Genomic DNA, 26,869 nt, shown 5'->3' with positions numbered 1-26,869 from the left:
GTGTGTGTGTGTGTGTGTGTGTGTGTGTATTTTTAGTAGAGATAGGGTTTCACCGTGTTAGCCAGGATGGTCTCAATCTCCTGATCTTGTGATCTGCCCGCCTCAGCCTCCCAAAGTGCTGGGATTACAGGCATGAGCCACCACACCCGGCCGAAATTTTTCAAAACAAAAAGACAAGATACAGAAGAAGGCGGCATTAGTAATAGTGCCTAACAAGTATCTCCTTTGCTGAATACCTCCAATCATGTATCTTTCAAGGCAATCCAAGCCATTATTCCTATATGTTGGACCCAAACCTAAACTCTCTGCTACTCCATCAACTGGGCAATCAACCAGCCCTGGTTTGGCCACAAATAAGATCATCCCTTCTCCCAAGGAACAGCTCTCAGGTACTTGAGTATAATTTCATTGTGCCTGCCTATGTCTTTCTTTCTAGGGTAAAACATTTCCCGTCTCTCCATGCATTATCCTATGACGTGGTTTCTTTTTTGCTTGTTTTTTTGAGATGGAGTCTCACTCTGTCGCCCAGGCTGGACCGCAATGGCACACTCTCAGCTCACTGCAACCTCCGCCTCCTGGGGTCAAGCAATTCTCCTGCCTTACCCTCCTGAGTAGCTGGGACTACACGCGCCTGCCACTGCACCCAGCCAACTTTTGTATTTTTAGTAGAGACAGGGTTTCACCATTTTGGCCAGGGTGGTCTTGAACTCGTGACCTCATGATCCACCCGCCTCAGCCTCCCAAAGTGCTGGGATTATAGGCGTGAGCCACTGCGCCTGGCCCTCCCAGGTTGGAGTGCAGTGGCGCTATCAGCTCACTGCAACTTCTGCCTCCCAGGTTCAAGTGATTCTTCTGCCTCAGCCTCCCAAGCCGCTGGGATTACAGGTGTCCACCACCATGCCCAGCTAATTTTTGTATTTTTATTAGAGATGGGGCTCTACCATTTTGGGCAGGCTGGTCTCGAACTTCTGACCTCAAGTGATCTGCCAACCTCGGCCTCCCAAAGTGCTGGGATTACAGGCATGAGCCATGGTGCCCGGCCCCTACGACATGGTTTCTGATCTATTTATGGTCTTATGGTCTACTTATGGTACTTAAGTACCTTCCTCAAGGTACTTCCAGTAGTCTGCCAATCATCCATTTAACGCTCTATCCACAAATGATATTATATGTGGGTAAGGTGCTCTCATTAGAGCAGAATCACTCAATTCAGTCTCTACTTCTATTTCCCAGGCTAAGACCACATCAACTGACAAATCATATTACCTGTAAAGTCAGCTAAGCCCTTTTCCTCGTGCAGTTTGGTTTTGAAATGTCTTAGAGCATGTCTTTACAATTGCCCTTACTAAATGTCAACTTGTCAGACTAACCTAACATTCCAGTCTGTCAGGAAAACCTCAGTTCTGGTTCTCTTCTTGTTCTAATTAAAATAACAGGACATAAAGACAGTACCTCATCCTCCCTATTTGGTCACAAATTATTAAAGGGCAGGAACCACAGCTAATATGTTCTACATGTTACTAAATTCATATAACACAGTGTCTGATAGAATATGTTATGTGCTAATTTGCTTGTTCATTGATAAGGAGAGGATTCATTTTGAGTGCAGAAACAAGACACTGACCTTAAGAAGTCTGACAAATAGACTTTGTCTTGTTTTTTAAACTATAGAACAAGTGAGAAGATTTTAGCTTTGGGGTAATAAACAACAGGATCTTGGTTTTTACCTAAATAAAATTATTGAAAATTTAAATTAAGAAATCAACATCCTTTAAGCACAAAATTATATTGCCTTTCTCCGAATTCTAAAAGAAAGAAAGGGTATGTGTGAAATTGCAACTCTAATTCAGTATCTTTACTTATTAAGTAGAAAATTAAAGATCTTCTCTTCTCAGTATTAGAAATACTACTAAAAAATAATGATAGGAAAGCCCTGGCCATTCAAAGAAGGATCCTATTGTATAAGGGTGTCCAAATATAAGCATGGAAATGTTTTTGTTTTAAGCCGCTTTAGAGAAAGTCCTGAGTTATTGCAGACTCATGTTTTCTTAAAAGCAAATTAGTCTTTGACATTCATAACAACGAAGCTCAACCATCAAGAAATTACTGCTGCCTACTATACTGCAATGAAGTCCTCAAGAAAACTGAGAAGGCCAGGCACAGTGGCTCACACCTGTAATCCTAGTACTTTGGGAGGCTGAGATGGGAGGATCGCTCGAGACCAGGAGTTCAAGACCAGCCTGGGCAACATAGTGAGACCTCATTTCAATAAATAAATAAACAGCGAGCCAGGTGCGGTGACTCAGGCCTGTAATCCCAGCACTTTGGGAGGTCAAGGTGGGTGGATCACCTGAGGTCAGGAGTTCAAGACCAGACTGACCAACATGGTGAAACCTCGTCTCTACTAAAAATACAAAGAATTAGCCGGGTGTGGTGGTATGTGCCTGTAATCCCAGTTACTTGGGAGGCTAAGGCAGGAGAATCGCTTGAACTCAAGAGGCGGAGGTTGCAGTGAGCCAAGATCACGCCACTGCACTCCAGCCTGGGCGAAAAGAAAACTGAGGCAGCCAGAGCTATCTTCCCAACATCAAGTGACTTCCAAAAGCAACACCTCTTACAGTTTGCACTGCCACCTCTTACCGTCCTGCATTTCTGTATCCCTTCATTGTCATACTTCATCAGCCTATTAGGCACATTCCCTCATGTCTCCAATTTTCTACTTTTAATTTTGTTGAGTATTTGAAAAACAGATTTTTTTTTGAGACCCAAAATACAAATGTTTTGTGGGGGTCTCACTCTGTTGCCTGGACCAAAGTACAGTAGCGCAATCAGGGTTCATTGCAGCCTCAAGGTCCTAGGCTCAAATGATCCTCCTGCCTCAGCCTCCCAAGTAGCTGAGACTACAGGTGCACACCACCATATCCACCTAATTTTTAATTTTTTTATTATCTTTTGTAGAGACAGGGGTTTCACTATGTTGCCCAGACTAGTCTCAAACTCCTAACCTCAAGTGATCCTCTTGCCTCAGCCTCCTAAAGTGCTAGGGTTACAGGCGTGATCCAACACACCCAGCCTGAAAAACAGATTTTTAAAACTTGCCATAATTTTGTACAAATTAAGAGTTTAAAAGCTTTAAGTGAAGAAACTATCATATAGGTAATTGTGTGTTTAATCAATGACTCCAAGATGACATTATCATTAGAGCCATCAGCTGGTTATCCTCTGTTTTGTCCTCTTTCTCAGAAGCCATTTTTAGTCATAATCTGAACCTTGGTTATAATGAAAGTAAATGCTGTTTATGTTCACATCCATGATATTTACCTTCAAGCATGCTTCTGATCTCTTCAGCATGAGTAACTTCTTTCGCTGTCTGTCCACTCCCATTAACAACAGTAGTATCAGCGTTATATTCTAAGAGAAGCATGACCAACTCCTAAAAATCAGAGAATTGATTTTTAACTATTACGCTAAGATTTTATTGCATTACCACCCTTTTCCAAATTTCTAACTACTACAGAGTCTCCACAATAGAAAAAACTACTATGTGAGAATATATCACGTTATGTCTACAATAAGTGATTCAATTGTGATAATACTTGACAATTGCCTAAACAATTGCCAATCCGCAACTGATACATAGCCAACTTCTATAATTGATTTTTTACGTAAACTATCTGGCTGTTCTGACAAAGTAATTCATGTGGTCAAATTAAATGTGTTAGTAAACACAGCCACTATTTAAATTAGAGAAGGAAGTACATTCACTGAAGATCATTCCTCTAAGGCCTGTTGAGAAATATAATTTCTGCCCAACAGACCAAGATTTTTTAAAATTAATCTTGATATTTAAACAAAATAAAGCATTATTTTCTAAAGTGATACACCATTATTGACTGATAGGATACACCATTATTGGAGGAATGGTTTACAATGACGCATTATAATTAAGCATTAGATAAGCATGACAAAAAAAAAAAAAAAAAGAAAAAAAAAATAGATAAGCATGACGATCTCCTGGAGTCAATATTCAATAACAGATAATACACTACAGATTTTTATTTACTCTAAGTGGCTAGCTGGTCTTATAGAAATTTCAAACTAATTGATAATGTACATACATCCAGTATCACTGGGTCAGTTACACCACTTAACAAGACAGCAGAAATTGAGGAACAGAATTTCTGATATTGTGGACAGTATTAGAAATTTGATGTTTGATTATCTTCAGATACACAGCACCTAGGGAGGGGATGATGGCAATGCTTGCTCTTCAGTCTTGCACCAAGGGAGGCTGAAAAACAGCGCTATTCTAACTTCTAGACTGACAGTGCCTGTAAAATATGAAGTGATATCCCGCATCGCTACATGTTGTCCTAGGAATTTCATCTTTCCTTTGGGCCATAACATACATTTCCTACATTCTTTTAGAATGTTTTCATAGCAAAAAATGCTTAAATAAAATCTAGAAAAACATAAACAGGCAAAAAATACATATACTTATTATTCTTATCATTTTATGACCACTATAAACATTTTGGTGTATTTCTTAATCAATTTCCCTATGCAAAATTTGAGCTTTTGTAACATAATTTTACTTATATGCCACAATTGTTTTATACCTACATTTCCCAGTACAGTACATAGTGTTTACAAACACATTTTTCATATTTGAGTATCATTCTATAAAATGTACTAACACATTTTAAAAATAGGAAAATTGTTTTTTTAAATCTCCTAATATCTTAATAAAGTGAATTCTTATAAAATATCTTAACATTTTCTATCATCTTAAAGGTAACATTTTGGGATTCACATTTTCATGCTTTACCTAAATAGTTCATATTAATTAAAGAAAGTACAGCAACCCACAGAATGAGAAAAAAATGTATAAATACAATCTCTTGACTTGTATCCAGAATATATAAAGAACATTTACACCTCAACAATAAAAAGACAACCCAATTACAAATGGGCAAAGACAACAATGAACAATCCAAAAAGGGAAACTAAGAAAAACAATTCTATTTATAGTAGCATCAAAAAGAATAAAATTCTTAGGAATAAACTTAACCATGAAGACAAAAGGCTTATACACAAAAGACTCAGCACAAAACACTGCTGAAAGAAATTTAAAATGACATAAATAAATGGGAAAACATCCTGTGATCATGGATGGAAAGAATTAATACTGTTAAGAGGAGAATACTACCCAAAGCTATCTACAGATTCAATGCAATCCCTATCAAATACTAACGACATTTTTACAGAGACAGAAAATCCCATCCTAAAATTCATGTGGAATTTCAAAGGACCCCAAAAAGCCAAAATAATATTTAAAAGAAGAACAAAAAGTTAGAGATACATCTTGACTTCAAAACTAACTACAGAGCTACCATAATCCAAACAACGTGGTACTGGTATAAAGACAGACACACAGACCAACAGAACAGACTAGACAGCCCAGAAATAAACTCTCAGATATATGGTCAAATGATTTTTGACGTAAGTGCCAAGACAGTTCAATGCAGAAAAGATAGTCTTTTCAAAACATGGTACTGGGAAAACTGAATATCCACATGCAGGAGAATGAAGTTAAACACATACTTTATACCATATACAAAAAGTAACTTGATATAGGTCAAATATATCAAAACTAAAACTGTTAAAATTATTAGAAGAAAAAATACCAAGAAAGCTTCGTAAGACCTTGCATACGACACCAAAAGCACAGGCAAAAAATGAAAAACCTCATCAAACTTTGAAACTTTGTACATCAAAGGGCCCTATCAAGAGAGTAAAAGGAAATCCAGAGAACAGGAAAAAATACTTGCGAATCATGTATCTGACAAGGGATTTATATACAGAACATGTAGAGAATGTCTAAAACTCAAAAACAAAACAAATAACCAGATTAAAAAATGGGCAAAGGACTTGAAGAGACATTTCTCCAAAGAAGATGTACAAACGGTCAGTAAGTCCACAAAGGTAATCCCAGCACTTTGGGAGGCCAAGGCAGATGGATCACTTGAGGTCAGGAGTTCGAGACCAGCCTGGCCAACATGGTGAAACGTGGTCTCTACCAAAAATACAGAAATTGGCCGGGCATGGTGGCATATGCTGGTAGTCCCAGCAGCTACTCAGGAGACTGAGGCACAAGAATCCCTTGAACCCGGGAGGCAGAGGTTGCAGTGAGCGGAGATTGTGCCACTGCACTCCAGCCTGGGCGACAGAGCAAGATTCTGTCCCAAAAAAAGATAAAATAAAATAAGCAGTCTAGGTTAAACACAATGGGTATGTTCTCCAGTGGAGATAGCAGAAAGGAGGATTTTCAATGAAAACTCTTCAAGGACCAACTCAAATATTGTGTAGGGAGCAGGTGCTGGAGGAAGATGAGGCCCATTTTAGGTGCATGAAGTTTCAGATGCCCGAGGGGCAGTGAGGGACGCCCAGCATGCAGCAGAGCAGAGGACCTGGATGCCTAGAGCAGAGCATGAGGTCAAAGTGCCGATGTCCAGTAAACCCCAGGAGGAGAAAATAAAGCCACAGAGTAGATTGGTTTGTTGAGGGGAAAGTTTCAAGAGAAGAGAGAATGTGGGGGATTTTTTGTCTTTTTGTTTTTGTTTTCTTGAGGGGAGACAGGGTCTAACTTTGTCACCCAGGCTAGAATACAGTGGCACGACCTCGGCTTATGGCAGCCTTGACCTCCTGGGCTCAAGTGATCCTCCCACCTCAGCCACCCGAGTAGCTGGGACTACAGGCGTGTGCCACCATGCCTGGTTAATTTTTGCATTTTTTTTGTAGAGACAGGGTTTTGCCATGTCGCCCAGGCTGGTCTCGAACCCCTGAGCTCAAGTGATCTGCCCACCTCGGCTTCCCGAAGTGCTGGGACTACAGGCGTGAGCCACTGCACCTAGCTGAGAAGAATGTTTAAAAAAAAAAAAAAAAAAAAAATCAAAAGAACATCTATGATGAAAGGTAAGGGAAAAAAAGGCAGGAATCATAAAAGCAGCCAGAGAAATAAACTGCAGCATGCTTCCTCCCAGAGAAATAGTCAGCCTCGTTAAAGTGTAGCTATGGAAAAGTAAGAAAACAGAAACTCTTAAAGTATGTAAACCACTGCTGACCTTTGGGAAAAAATTCAGTTAACTGGGAGAGCCAAGACTCAGACTAGAAAGCGTCCGATTAATCAGGTGTTAAGGAATTTGAAAGACCAGGCACAGTGGCTCACACCTGTAATCCCATCACTTTGAGAGGCCGGGGTGGGCGAATCACCTGATATCAGGAGTTCAAGACCAGCCTGGCCAACATGGCAAAACCCCATCTTTATTAAAAATACAAAAATCAGCCAGGCGTAGTGGCGTGAACCTATAGTGCCAACTATTTGGGAGGCTGAGGTAGAAGAATTGCTTGAGCCCAGGAGGCAGAGGTTGCAATGAGCTGAGATTGTCCCATTGCACTCCAGCCTGGGCAACAAAGCGAGACTCCATCTCAAAAAAAAAAAGGAAATTGATAAAGGAGATGTAGATATATATATTTTTTAATGCAAGCATCCTCCTCAGAGAAGGCTTCCTCACTCACTGTCTAAAGTAGCATGATCCACTCCCAATCTCTCATCCCCTTACCTTACTCATTTTCATAGCACTTCTAAATGCCTGTATTGTTTGCTCCTCTTTGATGAAAAAAGGGATTTGGTCTCTTGTTCACTGCTACACTCCCTGCACCTAGAACAATGCTATTTGTTTTTCAATACTTTTTCCTGAATAAAGATTTTTACTGAAAATATTCCTGGCAAAGACAGCACTTCGGCCAATTTGACAACTAACTACTAAAAAGTCAGAGGAGCAAAGTATTCACTTTAAGCATGATACTTTTATTTTTTAATGGCAGCACAGAGTATGTTTGGACCAGCAGCGCCACAGGGGTGAGAGCAAAGAACAACGTGACCACAGCCACGAATCAAGCTCCCAAATCACCCCAGCTCCACTTTCTGCTCAGCAGTCGGTCGTTTCCTTATTGGGCCATTATTTTTTTATTTTTTATTTTTTATTTTTTTGAGACGGAGTCTCGCTCTGTCGCCCAGGCTGGAGTGCAGTGGCCGGATCTCAGCTCACTGCAAGCTCCGCCTCCCAGGTTCACGCCATTCTCCTGCCTCAGCCTCCCGAGTGGCTGGGACTACAGGCGCCCGCCACCTCGCCCGGCTAGTTTTTTGTATTTTTTAGTAGAGACGGGGTTTCACCGTGTTCGCCAGGATGATCTCGATCTCCTGACCCCGTGATCCGCCCGTCTCGGCCTCCCAAAGTGCTGGGATTACAGGCTTGAGCCACCGCGCCCGGCCTTGGGCCATTATATTGCTGTCACCATCACACAAGTCATCTCAGATGAAATACTTAGAGAAAAATCCTCATGCCCAGATTGTTAAAAAACTAACAGCTTTATTGAGATGTAATTCACATACCATAAACTTCACCCTGCTACAAGCGCGCAATTCTGTGGCTTTGAGTATATTCATAGAGTTGTACATCATCACTATCTAATTTCAGAACATTTCATCACTCCAAAAAGAAACCCCGTATCTGTTAATAATCACTGCCTATTTCCCCTCCTCGTAATCCCCTAGTAACCACTAATCTACTTTCAGTCTCTATGGATTTGCCTACTCTGGACATTTCTATAAATAAATCAAACAATACGTGGCTCTTTGTGTCTGGCTTCTTTCAGTCAGCAAGTTCTCAAGGTTCTTTTATGTTTTGGCGTGTATCAGTACTTCATTCTCTTGATTTCTGAATAATCCCCCATTGCATGAATACACCACATGTTTACTAATTAACTAACGAATATTTGAGTTATTTCTACTTTTTATTTATTTTTATTTATTTTTGGTAGAGACAGGGTTTCACGCTGTTGCCCAGGCTGGAGTGCAGTGGCATAATCATAGTCACTGCAACCTCAAACTCCTGGCTCAAGAGATCTTCCAAGCTCAGCCTCCCAAAGTGCTGGGACTACGACAGGCCCAGGCCACTGTGCCTAGCTATTTTTTTTTTTCATGTTTTGTAGAGACGGGGTCTTGCTATGCTTCCCAGGCTGATCTTGGACTCCTGGCCTCAAGCAATCTTCCTGCCTTGGCCTCCCAAAGTGTCGAGATTACAGGCATGAACCACCAAACTCAGCCTTTCCTTTTTCACTGTTAGGAATTATGCTGCTATGAACACTCCCGTACTGATTTTGAAAGATAATTTCTCTGTAAAATTATCTACCTTCAACAGAAATACCACATGAAAAGTTTTACCTCTTGTAAAGCAATTTCTTTTCTTTTTTTTTTTTTGACACGGAGTCTCACTCTGTCACCCAGGCTGGAGTGCTGTGGCAAGATCTTGGCTCACTGCAACCTCTACCTCCCAGGTTCAAGCAATTCTCCTGCCTCAGCCTTCTACCTTCCAAGTAGCTGGGATTACAGGCGCCCGCCACCACACCCAGCTAATTTTTGTGTTTTTAGTAGAGATGGGGTTTCACCGTATTAGCCAGGCTGGTCTTGAACTCCTGACCTCAGGTGAGCCACCCGTCTTGGCCTCTCAAAGTGCTGGAATTACAGGCATAAGCCACGGCACCCGGCCGTAAAGCAATTTCTTAATGCAGGCTTCAGGTTTCAAGATTAGAAAGGAGAAATAATTTCTAAAAATCATGCTTATTGGGCCAGGTGCAGTGGCTTTCGCCTGTAATCCCAGCACTTCGGGAGGCTGAGGCAGGCAGATTATGAGGTCAGAAGTTCAAGACAAGTCTGGTCAATATAGCGAAACCCCGTCTCTACTAAAAATACAAAAATTAGCCGGGCATGGTAGTGCGTGTCTGTAATCCCAGCTACTCGGGAGGGTGAGGCAGGAGAATCACTTGAACCCAGGAGGTGGAGGTTGCAGTGAGTTGAGATCACGCCACTGTACTCCATCCTGGCCAACAGAGCGACACTCCATCTAAAAAAAAAAAAAAAAAAATTATGCTTATTGAACTCCTAGAGACTATAAAGCTATAAAGAGAGGTTCAAAAAAACTATTTAAATAATGAGTCATACAACTCATATTAATACAACACCAAAGACATATCAGAACACCTTTTTGAGGTTTCATCACGTTGATATACTGTTATAGAGAGGGCAGGATAATGTGTTAAAACATTTAAAAACTCAGCTACCGAAAGATGGTTACCTGAAAGGGTAAGTTTTAATCCAGTGCCCATATGTGTCGAAATACAACTCCCTAGACTTTGGCAAACAAAGAAAGTATCCCCTAAAACCCAAATTTCTGTTGAAAATCATCGACAATAAATATATATCCACTTAAAAGATAATATATTAGTTCTTTCCTGAGAAAAATCAAAGATATAATCAAGTTTAAGGCCAGATTAAAGACTTAAATAATTATTTCTAAGTAAATATAATAATACCCAATATGTAATTAACATTTACTTGTATCAGACACTGTTCTAAAGTTTCACTTTTATTAAACTTGTTTTAATCTTCACAAAAATCATACAAGGTAGGTATTATTATTACACCTCTTTTTAAAGATACAGAACCTGAGGCACAGAGGTTAATGTGCTTTATACAATACATAAAAACACCTTCAGGCCAGGCATGGTGGCTCACGCCTGTAATCCCAGTACTTTGGGAGGCTGAGGTAGGTGGATCACTTGAGGTCAGGAGTTCGAGATCTGCCTGGCCAACACGATGAAACTCCATCTCTACTAAAAATATACAAAGTTAGCAGGGCATGGTGACGCGCACCTGTAATCCCAGCTACTGGGGAGGCTGAGGCAGAAGAATCGTTTCAACCTGGGAGGCGGGGGTTGCAGTGAGCCAAGATCGCACCACAGCACTCCAGCCTGGGTGACAGACTGACACTCTGTCTCAAAAAAGAAAGAAATTAAAAAGCCTTCAAAAAGGTAAAAGAAACACCACTGTCTACTATATATATTGAACAAAGTTCACCACACGATGAAGCCCAACAGTCAGTAAGTTTCACTCACCGTCAGGTGCAATGGCTCACACCTATAATCCCAGCACTTGGGGAGACTGAGGTCTGGGATTGTGTGAGCCGAGGAGTTCGAGACCAACCTAGGCAACATGGCAAAACCCTTTCTCTACAATAAATTTAAAAATCAGGCAGGTATGGTGGTGCACACTTGCAGTCCTGGCTATTTGGGAGGCTGAGGTGGGAGGTTCACTTGAGCCCAGGAGGTCAAGGCTGCAGTTAGCTGTAATCACACTACTGCCATCCAGCCTGAGAGACAGAGTAAGACGCTGTCTCAAAGAAAAAAAAAAGTCTCACTTATGCTCTCATAACTTCTATAGGCTTTGAAAAGTGTCAGTATTAAATATGAATCAATAGCCAATTACAACCTGAGATCTGACATATGACCAGCACAAAGGAGAAAGATCCAGACAAGAAAAAAAAAGTTTGAAAGACATGAAAATCTGGAAGAAAACCTTTAAAAGAACTATAATATCCTCAGAGAAATGAGATATTTCTTCATTAACCAAGATTGGATGCTATTAAAAAAGGAACATCCAGTCAAAAAGTTAATATTCTTAACCAGGAAAAATAACAGCAGAAATAAAATACGCAACAGAAAGACTAGAAGATAGACTTGAAGACATCTCCCTGGTTAGATTTTGTTATATGGCACAGTCAACCTTAAGAAACACATATTATCCTAGGTAGACAGACCTATTGAAGTGAGCCCTCAAAAGGGGCTAGCCTCTTCCTGGCAAAGAGATGAGAAGCATGAGTAAGTCCAGACACGGCTGTGTGGCCATGATGTGAGGGTGGCCTGTAAGAGCTGAGAGTGATCCCTTGCAAAAAAAAAAAAAAAAAAAAAAAAACAGTGAACTCTGCCAACGACCTGCGTGTCCTTGCAAAAAGCCCCCAACCACAGATGAGAACACAGTTCAGCTGACACCTTAATTTCAGTCTTCTCGGTCCCTGAGCAGAGAATCCAGTTAGGCTGTGTGCTTGGAATTCTGACCTTCAGAATCGTGAAATAATAAATGGGTGTTGATTTAAGCCTCTAAGTTTATGGCAATTTGTTATGCAGCAATGGAAACCTAATTCACAGGTTTAAAAGTCTAAAGGTAAACACAGTAAAATTCTAGGACACCAAGGGTGAAGGGAAGATCCCATCTGACCCCTAATGACATTTTTTAGCTTGGCAGATGGCCACCAAGAATAAAGACTACACTTCCTTGCTACCCTTTAGCTAGTGTGGCCATGAATATTTCAGTCAATGGGATTAAGCAGAAGTCTCATATAACAGCCTCTGGGAATCTTCTAGAAGGGGCAGTTTGTATATATTCTTTGTCCCTTTTTTGCTCCCCCTAGCCTGCTTCCTGGGATTGGGATGCTCCCAATTGCGATGATATGGTCAAAGTCACACATCGTAGAACATTAAGACAGAAGAAATCTGAGTATTTGAGTATTTGCCACCTGCCTAAGACCACTTATCTAGACTTTTAGGTTACAGAGAAATGAACTAACTTTTTTGCAAGTCACTGTTGTATTAGGTTATCTGTCATTCTTTTTTGGGGGGCGGGGGTGGGTGGAGAGGGAGTCTCACTATGTTGCCCAGGCTGGCCTCAAACTCCTGGCCTAAAGTGATCCTCCCTCCTCAGCCTCCCAAAGCACTGCTATTACAGGCATGAGCCACCGAGCCCAGCCTATGATTCTAATTTTAATTTATATACTTCCAGTGATTAAATAATAATCAGGTCACACACACAGGACCAGGAATCAGAATAGCTCTAGACTTCTCAGTAACAACACTAAAAGCTAGAAAACGGTGACACAATACCTCCAAAATTCTGAGAGAAAGTGATTTCCAGCCTAGAAATCTATACATAGCCAAACTATCACTCAAATACAAAGGTATTTCCAGACATATGAATTCTCAAAAAACTTATTTCCCATGCAACCTTTCTCAAGCAGTTCCTGAAGGCTGTGTTCCACTAAATGACAGACAAATCAAGATGGAGGAAGACACAGGACCCAGGAAACAGGAAATCCAACATCAGAAAGTGGTGAGGGGAATTCCCACAATGACTGAGACATAAGCTCCAGAATGACCACCATGTGTACAGCTCTGGAGGCCAACTAGTCCAGGTAGAGCAAGAAGACATAAAAAATGAGGCTGGGCACGGTGGCTCACGCTTATAATCCCAGCACTTTGGGAGGCCAAGGTGGGCAGATCACTAAAGATCAGGAGGTCGAGACCACACTGGCCAACATGGTGAAACCCCGTCTCTACTGAAAAATGGAAAAATGAGCTGAGTGTAGTGACATACACCTATAATCCCAGCTACTCAGGAGGCTGAGGTAGGAGAATCCTTTAAACCTGGGAGGCGGAGGTTGCAGTGAGCTAAGATCACGCCACCGCACTCCAGCCTGGGCAAGAGAGAAGACTCCATCTCAAGAAAAAAAAAAAAGACATAAAAAATCAGGAAAGCTGCTCCCAGAAGTGGTAATTACATGACATACATGATCATAGTAAAAGACAATAGAAAGATCTTTGGAGCTCTTACAAAGACTTCAAAATTATGTGACGAGAAAAAGAACTAAACTAAGAAACCCCATGCAATTGTTTTTTTGTTGTTGTTGTTTGTCTGTTTCTGTTTTTGTTTTTGAGATGGAGTTGTGCTCTTGTCACCCAGGCCGGAGTGCAATGGCGCGATCTCGGCTCACTGCAACCTCCGCTGCCTGGGCTCAAGCAATTCTCCTGCCCCAGCCTCCTGAGTAGCTGGGATCACAGGTGCATGCCACCATGCCCAGCTAATTTTTGCATTTTTAGTAGAGATGGGGTTTCACCATGTTGGCCAGGCTAGTCTGGAACTCCTGACCTCAGGTGATAGGCCCATCTCAGCCTCCCAAAGTGCTGGGATTACAGGCATGAGTCACCGTGCCCAGCCTGCAATTGTTAACTCCAGAAAAAATAAGGAGTTATAACAAAACAAACAAACAAACACAGGATCCTAAGTGGCTCAAGCTAGCACAGTCAGAATAATATAAATTCAATTATTTAACCAAAATCTAGTAATAGGCTAAGAGAATAAAAAAGGTGAAGTGGCTTTGGCAAGAATTAAGAATGGGAGAAACAGGCTGGACACGGTGGCTCACGCCTGTAATCCCAGCACTTAGGGAGAGGCAGGGATCACTTGTGCCCAGCAGTTCAAGACCAGCCTGGGCAACATGGCGAAACCTCGCCTCTACAAAAAGTATATAAATTAGGCGGGCATGGTGGCATGAGCCTGTAGTCCCAGCTATGAGGCTAAGGTCAGAGGATTGCTTGAGCCCGGGAGGTCGAGGCTGCAGGGAGCAGTGATTGTGCCACTGCACTCCAGCCTGGGTGACAGAGTGAGACCGTGTCTCATAAACAAACAAACAAAAAGAATGGGAGAGACAAAGAGCAGAACAAAATGCTTATCTTCCAGAGATAAGCCAACAGAAAAATAAAACAACAATTAGTGGCATCCATATGTTACCTATAAACAGGAGGTTAAAAAAAAAAAAAAAACAACAACTCAAGTAAGAGCTAACACTATTAAAAGTAGGTGCTTCTGGAAGTGGTAAAGAACCACCTCAAGGACTCCTGCCCCTTAAGTAAGGACACAGGTCTAGGATGGAGGCTGGACCCAGACAACAGAGAACCCCCAGCCCACATCCTCTACTTCTACCCCAAGACTAGCAAGTACTGAGAACAGGCAACAGTGGTCTCGTAGTGGGCAGAAGCCAAAGTGTGGAGAGAACCACTGAGGCACACAAGGCAGGCATAAGGCTGAGGGTGAAGCAGAAACACACGGGAACCACCTCCCAGCGAATCAGCCTGTGCCCTCTGCCGAGGCAATACCGAATTTGGAATCGGAAGGTGAAGCCTGAGGTGCACTGGAAGTAACCATAGTAACAACTAATCATAGCAACAGAGATAAAGGATGCCTTCAATGGGCTCATCAGTAGACATTAGAGCACCACTGAGGAACGTTCAGTAAAATTGAAGACAAGTCAGCAGAAATCAGCCAAACTCTAAGAGAAAAAGGAGAGAAAAAAGAAGAAACAGAACTGAGCATCCATTAGCTGTATAATGACATCGGTGTAGTACGAGGCAGCAGTTTCTCAATCTAACAAAAAAAAAAAAAAAAAGAAAAGAAAAAAAGAAAAAGATGAAAGTAATATCTGCTACCATTTGTCCATCTAACTTCGCCCTTCGGAATGCTGGGCTGTATTAACTGTTTCCTTAACTCTGCAGGTCAGCCCTCCTGCTGTTCTGCCTCTGAACCCACCGCTCATTACCATAACTATGCCCCCGGCTCCTGATGGTTAAGTGCTGCCTCTCCTGGCTTTTACTGCCTTGGGGTCCAATCACTTGCCCCACACCAGCCCTTGCTGTCAGTGAACTCAGGTCCACGGTGGCATTCTCACAGCAGCCCTGACCACGGAGGGGAATTGCCAGCGAGCTTCTCAGTGAGGCTGGTGCCTTTCTCACCAGCAGTTTCTTCTGCTTTGGTAAATGATGTGTCCTCTAGGCCCTTCCATGGAATTTAATTACCTGGAATGTTTTCTGGACTTCATACTATATCCAATCTAGCATGCCCACTTATTAAAAACCTGCCTTCCAGGCTGGGTGCACTGGCTCATGATGTAACCCCAGCACTTTGGGAGGCCGAGGCAGGAGGATCACAAGGTCAGGAATTTGAGACCAGTCTGGCCAACATGGTGAAACCCCATGTCTACTAAAAATACAAATAATAGCTGGGCATGGTGGCAGCCACCTGTAATCCCAGCTACTCGGGAGGGTGAGGCAGGAGATCATTTGAACCCAGGGGGCAGAGGTTGCAGTGAGCTGACATTGCACCATTGCACTCCAGCCAGCGCGGGCAACAGGGCGAGACTCCATCTCCAAACAAACAACAACAACAAAAAAAACCTGTCTTCCATGGCACTTCTGGCCTCTTGACATCTCTTACTGGGGACGATTTCTTTTTCCCTGATGCTAGGACCCATCCCAGTACAACTCAATCTGTACCACCAAAATGTATCAATGGTGAAAGGTCAGAAGCAGAAGAGTCTCCCCATTAAAAGTCATGATACCAGCCAGGCGCGGTGGCGCACGCTTGTAATCCCAGCACTTTGCAAGGCTGAGGCAGGCAGATCACCTGAGGTCAGGAGTTCGAGACCAGCCTGGCCAACATGGTGAAACCCTGTCTCTACTACAAATACAAATATTAGCCAGGCGTGGTGGCGTGAGCCTATAATCCCAGCTACTCAGGGACTGAGGCAGAAGAATTGCTTGAACCCGGGACACAGAGGTTGCAGTGAGCTGAGATCACGCCACTGCATTCCAGCCTGAGCAACAGAGCTAGACTCTGTCTCAAAAAAAAAAAAAGAAAAAGAAATATTAGCCAGGCGTGGTGGCACACACCTGTAATCCCAGCTACTTGGGAGGCTGAGCCAGGAGAATTGCTTGAAGCTGGGAGGCAGAGGTTGCAGTAAGCTGAGACAGCGCCACTGCACTTCAGCCTGGGTGACAGGGCAAGATTCCCTCTCAAAAGTTGAAGGAAAAAAAAAAATTTATGATGCCTTGTCCAGTTTCTGGACCTGAGTCAACTTTGGACATAGAGCTATTTACTGAAGGAGAGGCCAGATCCTCCAGGGAAAGACTGTAACACCAAAGCAAACATGCACTGTCATGAATCCCCCAGGCCATTCCCAAAGAGACCAATGATCATTGACTCAAGAAACTGGTCAATGGGGAAAGGGGTGCACCAAGACATTTCACAAGCTGTTAGATCTAAGGTCCAAGTTGGCACTGACACCAAGAGATCCAAAGTGTCAGAGGCCCCTGTGTTAGAAAGGGGGCGTGCATGGGAGTGAGATTTTCCCCTGGCCGAGCTCTGGCTCGCGGTGCATGTGCTGGTTGGGTCCAGAAATACACCTAGTGGTCATTCTCCCAGTCCCTGAATATGAAATTGGAATAGACACACTTAGTTATTGGCGCAACCCTCACATTGCCTCCTTGCTCTGTTGTATAGGAGCCAAATGGAAGTGGCTACCCACCCCCAGCCACAGCCAAGACATATCAAAACCAATATCCCATATGGGAAGGATGGCAGAAATCAGTGCCACCCTTAAAAACCTAAGAGAACGCAGGGGCCATGGCCCCATCGTACTTCCATTTAATTCACTCATCTGTCAGTATAAAACCCAGATGGAATGTGGAGGATGACAGTGAACTTCCACAAACTCAACCAAATAGTGCCCCAATTATAGCCACTCTGCCACCTCAGGTACATGGTATGCAGCAACTGATAGGGCAAATGTACCTTTTCTATCCCTATTAGTAAAAAAACATCAAAGACAGTTTGGATCCACACGGACAAGAGTATACGTGTACAGCTTGCCTCATGCCATCTGGGAATCCGGCAGCAAATCACACTGGTCCACTTACCAATAACATTGTCAATCAAGAAAAATGATGAGATACAAGTCTCAAACATTTTAGATTTATTTGCCAAAGTTAAGGACACACGCCCAGGACACAGGCAACTTTCTCTGAAGATGATTTTTGAGGGCTCCAAATTTAAAGGGGAAAGGGCAGGATATTGAGAAGTACACAGTTTTCAGGTAAGGGGGTGGGTAGGAAAAAATAGGCATGCCTTTGTCTGGCTCTGTGAATCTGCATTTTTTTACATAAAATGACATAAACAAATAGGGCAGAAGAAAAACATAGGGAATCTGCATTCTACATAACACAGACAAAATGGGGTGGGGAACAATCAGATATGTGTGTGTGTGTGGTGGGCCGGGGTGACTGCGCCTATAAAGCTAAGCTATCAATTTGCACTGCTCACTAGGAATATCCTTGTGAGCAAAATATGGGGGAAGCGTGTGAGCTTTTCATCTTGTAGCCATCTAATTTAGGAACCAAAAGCGGGAGGCAGGTTTGCATGACCCAGTTCCCAGCTTGATTTTCCCTTTGGCTAAATGAGTTTGGGGTCCCAAAATTTAATTTCCTTTCATAACATCATGCTAACAGAACCCGGAGAAGAGGCTTCTGTGAGTCTAGAATGTTCAAAGCCTTGATAACACTTATCTGATCCAGAAGGTGGGAGGTAAAATTTAGGAAGAATTCAGGGGCTTTTCCATGTCAGTATTTTTATAAGTTCACTGGTCTGGGCAATGACAAGACACTTCCTCAGAACTAAAGAATAAATTACTGCATCTTGCACTTCCCATGATAGAAAGGAGCACAGTGCTGGTTGGCTTCAACAGGTTTTGGGGCAGCTTATTCCACACCTAAAGATAATGCTCTGATTCATATGCTAAGAGGCACCAAAGGCTGCCTGAACACTGGGGTCCTTGCGTCCAAGGACCAGCAGGCAAGAATAGTCATCTTAGCAGAAGTAATTGAACTTGATCAGCAGAAAAAAGTAGGGCTGTATGCAATGGGGATGCACGTGGAAGAACAGGTTTAGCATACAGATGAGTAACTTAGGTGTCTCCTGGTATTCTCGTGTCCAATTTTTTCAGTAAATGGACAAGGGCAGCAACTCCAGCCTAAGAAGGGCATGGTATCCAGGGGCTCAGACCTCCAGGGACAAGGGTTTCCAGAGCAGCCTGTATCCATGACTTACTGTTCCAGGGCATTAAGACCTGGCCTCTCATCCCCAACAGGGACAACTTTGAAGCATCATCTCTTCTACAAAGCCTCGCACACAGCAGGAAGGCTGAGGCATCGCTCGAGTCTGCAGTGCTACTTGTGCACTCCTGTCCACTTCGTCCCCACCCCCTTCCACAGCTGTGATGCCACAAGCACTCCATAAACCTGCTGCCGACTCATCTCCGTCTCAGCTTCCCTGAGAACCAATCTAGAACAAATGACATAGATATTTCGAGATAGTCATTTTCCATCAAATGAAACAATACGTGTCAAGTTGTCTGGGCATCGCCTAACACACAGTAGGCCTTCAATACATAAACATGAGAAATGGTCTCCCAGGAAATCCTAAAGCCCAGGATTATACATATATTCTGTATGTTAGGTGAGAGAGAGAGAATTTCTGAGACACAGAACGTAGGAAGCATTTATTGTATTTGTTTATTTACTATTTTAGAGACAAGGTCTTGCTCTGTCATCCAAGCTGGAGTGCGGTGGTGCCATCATAGCTCATTCACTGCAACCTCAAACTCCTGGGGCTCAAGCGATCCTCCTGCCTCAGCCACCAGAGTAGCTGGGACTACAAGCACATGCCATGTAACAGCTTTGAGTTTTTTAGAGATGGGGTCTTGGCTGGGCACAGTGGCTCACACCTATAACCCCAGCACTTTGGGAGGCTGAGGCAGGTGGATCACTTGAGCCCAGGAGTTTCAGACCAGCCTGGGCAACATGGCGAAACCCTCTCCCTATAAAAAATACAGAAAATTAGCTGGGTACAGTGGCACACGCCTGTAGTCCTAATTCCTGGGGAGGCTAAGGCAGGAGGATCGTTTGAGCTCTGGAGGTAGAGGTTGCGGTGAGCTGAGATTGCACCACTGTACTCCAGCCTGGGCGACAGAGCGAGCCCCTGTCTACAGAGAAAGAGACAGAGACAGAGAGAGAAAGAGAGAGATATGGTGTGTGTGGGGGGGTGGGTCTTGTTATGTTGCGCAGGTTGGCCTCTAATTCCTGACTGCAAGTGATCCTCCTGCCTTTGCCTCTTGAGTAGCTGGGATTGTAGGTGTGAGCCACTACACCTGGCTCTGGAAACGTGCATGTGTTTTACAAGCATTCTCTGCTGGGCATGATGGCTCATGCCTGTGATCCCAGAACTTTGGGAGGTTGCGGTAGGAAGATCGCTTAAGGTTCGAGACCAGCCTGGGCAACACAGCGAAACCCTGTATCTACAAAAGATTTGTAAAAATTAGCCAGGTACAGTGGTACACGCCTGTAGTTCCAGGTGGAAGGATCTCTTGCACCCAGGTATTCAAGGCTGCAGTGAGCTATGTGGGCCCCACTGCACTCCAGCATGGGTGAAAGAGTGAGATCCTGTATCTAAATAAATAAATAAAAATTTGAAAAAAAGTATTCTCAATTCTGCTAAAAGGTCAGTGCAACAATACAAATATTCATTATACATACCATATTCCTATTTTAAATTGATTATAAAAGGCATAAAAGCTTTAGAATTCTAACTGCATCTGAAAGATAAAGGAAGGAACAAATACTAAACAATATATTTTAAAATTATAGTATTCTGATTTTTACCAAAGAACACTAGGGGGCACTAATGTACCAAGAAAAGCCCAAAGGTCCCTCAAAATTTGGGGAACTGCATTTTGTTTTGTTTTGGTTTGGTCTGGTTTTTTGAGACAGAGTTTCGCTCTTGTCACCCAGGCTGGAGTGCAATGGTGCAATCTCGGCTCACTGCAACCTCTGCCTCTCAGGTTCAAGTGATTCTCTTGATTCAGCCTCCTGAAGTAGCTGTGATTACAGGTGCCCGCCACCAGGCTCAGCTAATTTTTTTGTATTTTTAGTAGAGACAGGGTTTCACCATGTTGGCCAAGCTGGTCTTGAAGTCCTGACCTCAGGTGATCCACCCGCCTCGGCCTCCCATAGTGCTGGGATTACAGGCATGAGCCACCGTGCCAGGCTGGGGAGCTGCATTTTTAAAATATTCCACAGGATAAGAGTTTAAACTGCTTTATAATAAACCAAATCCGTTTTCAACTCAACATTCTACTTACTGAATCACAGGATCATAAGATACTTTAAAATTATCTTCATGGTAAATGATCACATAGAAATTAGATAAATTGATTCTTTTCATGAGAACAATTAGAAATTAAACTCTTTGCATAATTCAATCATGCTTAGATAATGATCACATACATTTTTTAATGTTTCCTACGTAACACAATCATGTAACTTCAGCTAAGTGTTGTTTTCTAAGATAACAGTTAAGAAAAATACAACAAATCTTCCAACAACACCATTTCATTCAACATCGTTTCATTGCAATGTTCACAAGAAAAAAATTCGATTACTGGAGAGGGCCACTGTCTGTGTCGAGTTCACGTGTTCTCCTCGTGTCTGTGTGCAGGTATCTCAGGTACTGTTTTTCTCCCACATCCTGAAGTGTGCATATCAGGTGAATGAGTGTGTCTGAACTGTCCCACTGTGAATATGGGTGTGTATGTGAGTAGCCCTGTGACAAGATGCATCCTGTCCAGGCCTGGATCCCCCTGTGCTCCCTGAGCTGCCCGGATAGGTTCCAGCCACCCTCGTACCTGAACTGGGATAAATAGGCAAATAATTATCTTACTTGTTTTTACTAATCTTTCTAAATGTATGAATAGCTCACATTTATTTCAATGTTTAATATTACAAGTGTTTGCTCTTCATTTAGAAGTGTGGTAATTTTCTTTTCTTTTTTGACGCAGAGTCTCACTCAGCTGCCCAGGCTGGAGTGTGGTGGCATGATCTCGGCTCACTGCAGCCTCAACTTCCTGGACTCAAGTGATCCTCCCATCTCAACCTGCCAAGTAGCTGGGACTATAGGTGCATGTCACCACATCTGGCTAATTTTTGTTTTTGTAGAGGTGAGGTCTCCCTATGTTGCCCAGGCTGGTCTTGAACTCCTGGGCTCCAGCAGTCCACCTGCCTCGGCACTCCAAAGTGCTGGGATTATGGGCATGTGCCACCATGCCTGGCAGTGATTTTTTTTTGTGACTAGAACTATGCTGTAGGAACTTAACTCTTGTTTATATGCATTGGCCTATGGTAAAGTTGGTTTCCTTATACATCATTTATCTAAGAGTTAGTTTCCAAAAATCTGTCATTGACATTAAGTGAGGACTTACTGTATATATGCTGATGTTCATGTCAAACTAAGGCCCAGTTTAGCATGGTCTCATGTTCAAAGTTCAAGAAAGTAGCAGAAATGGCCAAATATGTAAAGAGCTGAACACAGATAAATGAACTTATTCAATCTAGGTAATTACAGAGATGAGAGGTAAAACTTACCTTGTGTTCGTGGAGGACACAAAAAACAGAACATGATAATTCCTTGCTAGCGAGATTAATGCGACTTAGTAGCAGAGTTAAGACACAGACAACAGGCTGGTGCAGTGGCTCCCTCCTGTTATCCCAGCACTTTGGGATTGACAGCACTTGAGGACAGGAGTTCGAGACCAACCTGGCCAACACGGTGAAACCCTGTCTCTACTAAAAATACAAACTATGGTGGCATACGCCTGTAATTCCAGCTACTCAGGAGGCTGAAGCAGGAGAATCACTTGAATCTGAGAGGTGGAGATTGCAGCGAACCGAGATCGTGCCACTGCACTCCAGCCTGGGTGACAGTGGGAGACTCCATCTCAAAAAAAAAAAAAAAAAAAAAAAAAAAGACGTAGACAAAAGTAACACTAATACAAGGTAGAAGATGAATAGAAGTGCTGTACTGTGCCCAGGAAACCTGGAAGAGTAGAGTTTCCTTCCAGCTGCAAGATGTTAGGAGAGAATTTATGGATATTACATTTGAGTGGCACTTTGAATGGGTAGATCTGGGCTATGCAGAAATAGATGACAATAGAATTTTCTTAAGTATATAGAAAAGAATGAGCAATACAAGACTACAGAGGGAAACAACAAGTAGTTCACGTAGTCAGGGAAATCGAGCCATCTGCAGCTCATATTTGAAACCCCACAAAGTCAAGCATAGAAATTAACCACAACCTTTGTTTATTATAAAAGGTTCTTTTTTCTCAGCTTAAGACTCCATATCTGGTTCACAAGTATCAATTTATGAACAAATAGACTAGAGTGGTATAAAATGCACTAATTCAAACATGCTTAGCATACAGAATCGACTCATGGTAATGTATTAAACATTAGTTAAATTTAGTCATTAGAATAATGAAAAGTGTGAAACAATATAATAATAAACTTGTTCTTTAACTCGTGATAAATTCACATAAAGCTTCCAATCATGTGATTATGAAACAACCTTTAGGTATCATGTTGGACTATGGTCAACAACTAGAATATACAAGAAATACACTCTATGTCAAAGTTAATTTTGCATATCATTTAAATAGACAAAAAACATTAATATGGGGTAAAGAAACTTTTAGCTATGAAAGGATAACAGAACTGTTATACTGAAAAGATTAGCATAAAGCTGGACAAAATTGTCAAAACTAACCATTTCGTGGTGCTGGATCTCCATTAAATAAACAAACTGAGAGGCAGTTACTCCAGAGGAATGGCAGGAACTTGGAGGAAGAACACTGGGAGTCTTTTTTTTTTTTTTTTTTTGAGATGGAGTCTCGCTCTGTGGCCCGGGCCGGAGTGCAGTAGCCGGATCTCAGCTCACTGCAAGCTCCGCCTCCCGGGTTCCCGCCATTCTCCTGCCTCAGCCTCCCGAGTAGCTGGGACTACAGGCGCCCGCCACCACGCCTGGCTAATTTTTTGTATTTTAGTAGAGACGGGGTTTCACCGTGTTAGCCAGGATGGTCTCGATCTCCTGACCTCATGATCCGCCCGCCTCGGCCTCCCAAAGTGCTGGGATTACAGGCTTGAGCCACCGCACCCGGCCGAACACTGGGAGTCTTTAGCTTTCTAGTCACAGGCTATTACTCCTTCCCACTTCCCCAAACAAGTCTGACCGGGGCAGGCCTGGCAGTGGAACCCAGCAGTTTTGCTGCCAGAGGGAAATGACTTGATTTAAAACAAAAGGCAAAAACCCAATAAAAGTAGCAAATACAGCAGAAAACAAATGAGAACACCTACATGCTTGCTAGCGTGAGGCTGCTTTTTCTATTAGAGTGTATCAGCTTTCCACCACTGCTATAACAAATGACCACAAACTCGGTGGTTTAAAACAACAGAAAGAAACGTGTTACCTCGTAGTTCTGTATTTGAGAAGTCCAGAATGGGTCTCGTTGGGAAAAATCAAGGTGTTGCAAGGGCTCTAAGGGAGAATTCATTTCCTTGCTTTTCCAGTTGCTAGAGTCTGTCCACATTCCTTGGCTCACAGCACCCTTTCCTCCAGTTTCTAAAGCAGAAACACTGTATCTCTCTGACTATTCTTTCATAGGCACATTTCCCTCTTATTACACTTCTTTCTTTTTCTTTTTCTTTTCTTTCTTTTTTTTCCCCAGAAACTTGCTCTGTTGCCCAGGCTGGAATGCAATGGCACAATCTTGGCTCACTGCAACCTCTGCCTCCTGGGTTCAAGTGATTCTCCTGCCTCAGCCTCCCGAGTAGCTGAGATTACAGGAGTACGCCACCACACCCAGCTATTTCTTTTCTTTTCCTTTCCTTCCTTCCTTCCTTTCTCTCTTTCTTTCTTTCTTACAGGGTCTCCCTCTGTCACCCAGGCTAGAGTGAAGTGGTGAAATCGTGGCTCACTTCAGCCTCAACCTTCCAGTCTCAAGTGATTCTCCAACCTGAGCCTCCCGAGCAGTTGGAACTACAGATGCACACCACCACACTGGGCTTTTGTTTTTTTTTTCCGTTTTTTCAGAGATGGGGCTCTCCCTATGTTGCCCAGGCTGGTCTCAAACTCCTGTGCTCAAGTGATCCTTCTGCCTTGGCCTCCCAAACTGCTGAGGTTACAGGCATGAGCCACTATGTCCAGCCTCTCTTACACTTCCAAGGACACCTGTGATTACATTGGGCCCACTGAGATAATCCAAAATAATTTTCCTATTTTAAGGTTAGCTGATCAGCCATCTCAACTCCATCTGCAACTTTAACTTCCCCTTGCTGTGTAACCCAACATACTTACAAGTTTTGGGGATTAAGACGTGGATGTCTTTGGAGGGCCGTGATTCTGCCTACCACACAGGCAAATGGCAAAACAGCCTAAAACTTAACAAGACTACCCTGAAAACGAAAGAACTGGAGTAGGAGTAGGTAACCTTCCCAGGTACCCCAGGCTGCTGGGAAACTCCACACATCTGCAGGAGAAAGGAGAGGGGGCCTTGCAAAATTCAGAGCAGAGGAAGAAGTGAGAAATGCCTGGACTCTGAAAGCCCTCTCCAGCCTACACACAGATCCAGGGCAGAGCGCAGAAGCCTAAGGGGATTGAGTAATGGAGCCTGCTGCTGCCCAAATACGGGCTCACCACTAGGCTACACAGATGCAGGCATGACTCCTAAAATACTATGCTGAAAGCCAGGCACAGTTGTGCATGCCTACAGTCCCAGCTACTCAAGAGGCTGAGGTAGGAAGATCACTAGAGCTCAGGAGTTCAAGTCCAGCCTAGGCAATATAGTGAGACTTGTCTCTAAAACAAACAATTAAAAAAAATTTTTTTTAACTCAGCAGAGATATTAGCTGGCCAGACTCACTCCAGATTACAGATTAAAGCCAGGCTGGTTAATACATTTAACAAAAGGACTGCAAGATCTCTATGTTGAAAACTTCAGGCCAGGCGTAGTGGCTCATGCCTGTAATCCCAACACTCAGAGGCCGAGGTGGGTGGCCCAGGAGTTCGAGACCAGCCTGGACAACATGGCAAAACCCCATCTCTACAAAAAATACAAAAATCAGCCAGGCATCGTGGTGTGCACCTGCAGTCCCAGCTACTCAGGAGGCTGATGTAGGAGGACGGCTAGAGTCTCGAGGCTGCAGAGAGCCGCAATTGCATCACTGCACTCTAGCCTGGGTGACAGAGTGAGATCCTGTCTCAAAAAAGAAGAAAAAAGAAAAAAAAGTTTCAAAACATTGCTGAGATAAATTAAAGAAGATCTAAATAAATGAAGAGGTTTCATATTCATGGATTAGAAGAATCCATATTAAGATGGCAAGTCTCCACAAATTAACCTATAGATTCAAGACAACACAATCTCCATACAAATTCCAATATATGTTTTTATAGAAGCTGACAAGATGATCCCAAAACTTACATGAAATGCAAAGGACTGAGAATACCCAAAATAGCTTTTTAAAAGAAGATCATATTTAGAGAACTTACACTGTTTAATATCAAAACTTAGTTATTCACACCTGTAATCTCAGCACTTCAGGAGGCTGAGGTGAGCAGATCACTTGAGCCCAGGAGTTTGAGACCAGCCTGGGCAACATGGAGAAACCCCGTCTCTACTAAAAATACAACAAATTAGCCAGGCATGGTGGCGCACACCTGTAGTCCCAGCTTCTCAGGAGGCTGAGATGGGAAGATCACCTGAGCCTGGGAGGCAGAGGCTGCAGTGAGCCGAGACTGTGCCACTGCCCTGCAGCCTGGGTGACAGAGCAAGACTCTGTCTCAAAAAAAAAAAAAAACCCAGAAACATTTAAATTATGGTCAGTTGATTTCCAACAAAGGTATCAAGGCAATACAATGCAAAAAGATAGCCGTTTCAATAAAACTTGAACAGATAACAAAAGGTGGCGTATCCATACACTGGAATCTTCAGCCATAAAAAAGACCAAACTACTGATACATGCTACAGCATGGATGAACCGCAACAACATTATGCTAAATTAAAGAAGCCAGACACAAAAGTTTGTATGATACTATTTATAAGAAATGTTTACGCCGAGTGCGGTGGTTCGTACTTATAATCCTAGCATTTTGGGAGGCTGAGGTGGGTGGAAATCATCTGATGTCAGGAGTTCGAGACCAGCCTGGCCAACATGGTGAAACCCCATCTCTACTAAAATGCAAAATTAGCTGGGCATGGTGGCAGATGCCTGTAATCCCAGCTACTTGGGAGGCTGAGGCAGGAGAATCGCTTGAACCCAGGAGGCGGAGGTGAACCAAGATCGCATCATTGCACTCCAACCTGGGCGACAGAGTGAGACTCAGTCTCCCAAGTAGCTGGGATTACAGGCATCTGCCACCATGCCC

The 26,869-nt window shown here is 43.0% G+C and overlaps 1 protein-coding gene across 2 annotated transcripts in view; it reads right to left on the bottom strand.

The window, feature by feature from the left end:
- The window catches only part of OSBPL1A (oxysterol binding protein like 1A), a 231,032-nt gene that overhangs the window by 171,427 nt on the left and 32,736 nt on the right, over nucleotides 1-26,869 (bottom strand). For both annotated transcript variants that reach the window (XM_023207765.2, XM_026456023.2), the window contains exon 5: nucleotides 3,322-3,433. In XM_023207765.2, coding sequence (XP_023063533.1) covers nucleotides 3,322-3,433 — 112 coding nt within the window. The remainder of the gene's footprint in view (nucleotides 1-3,321; nucleotides 3,434-26,869) is intronic.

Source organism: Piliocolobus tephrosceles, chromosome 18, assembly GCF_002776525.5.
Source record: "Piliocolobus tephrosceles isolate RC106 chromosome 18, ASM277652v3, whole genome shotgun sequence".
In the NCBI taxonomy this organism is placed as follows: domain Eukaryota; kingdom Metazoa; phylum Chordata; class Mammalia; order Primates; family Cercopithecidae; genus Piliocolobus; species Piliocolobus tephrosceles.
This window is presented reverse-complemented; position numbering and strand designations above follow the sequence as displayed.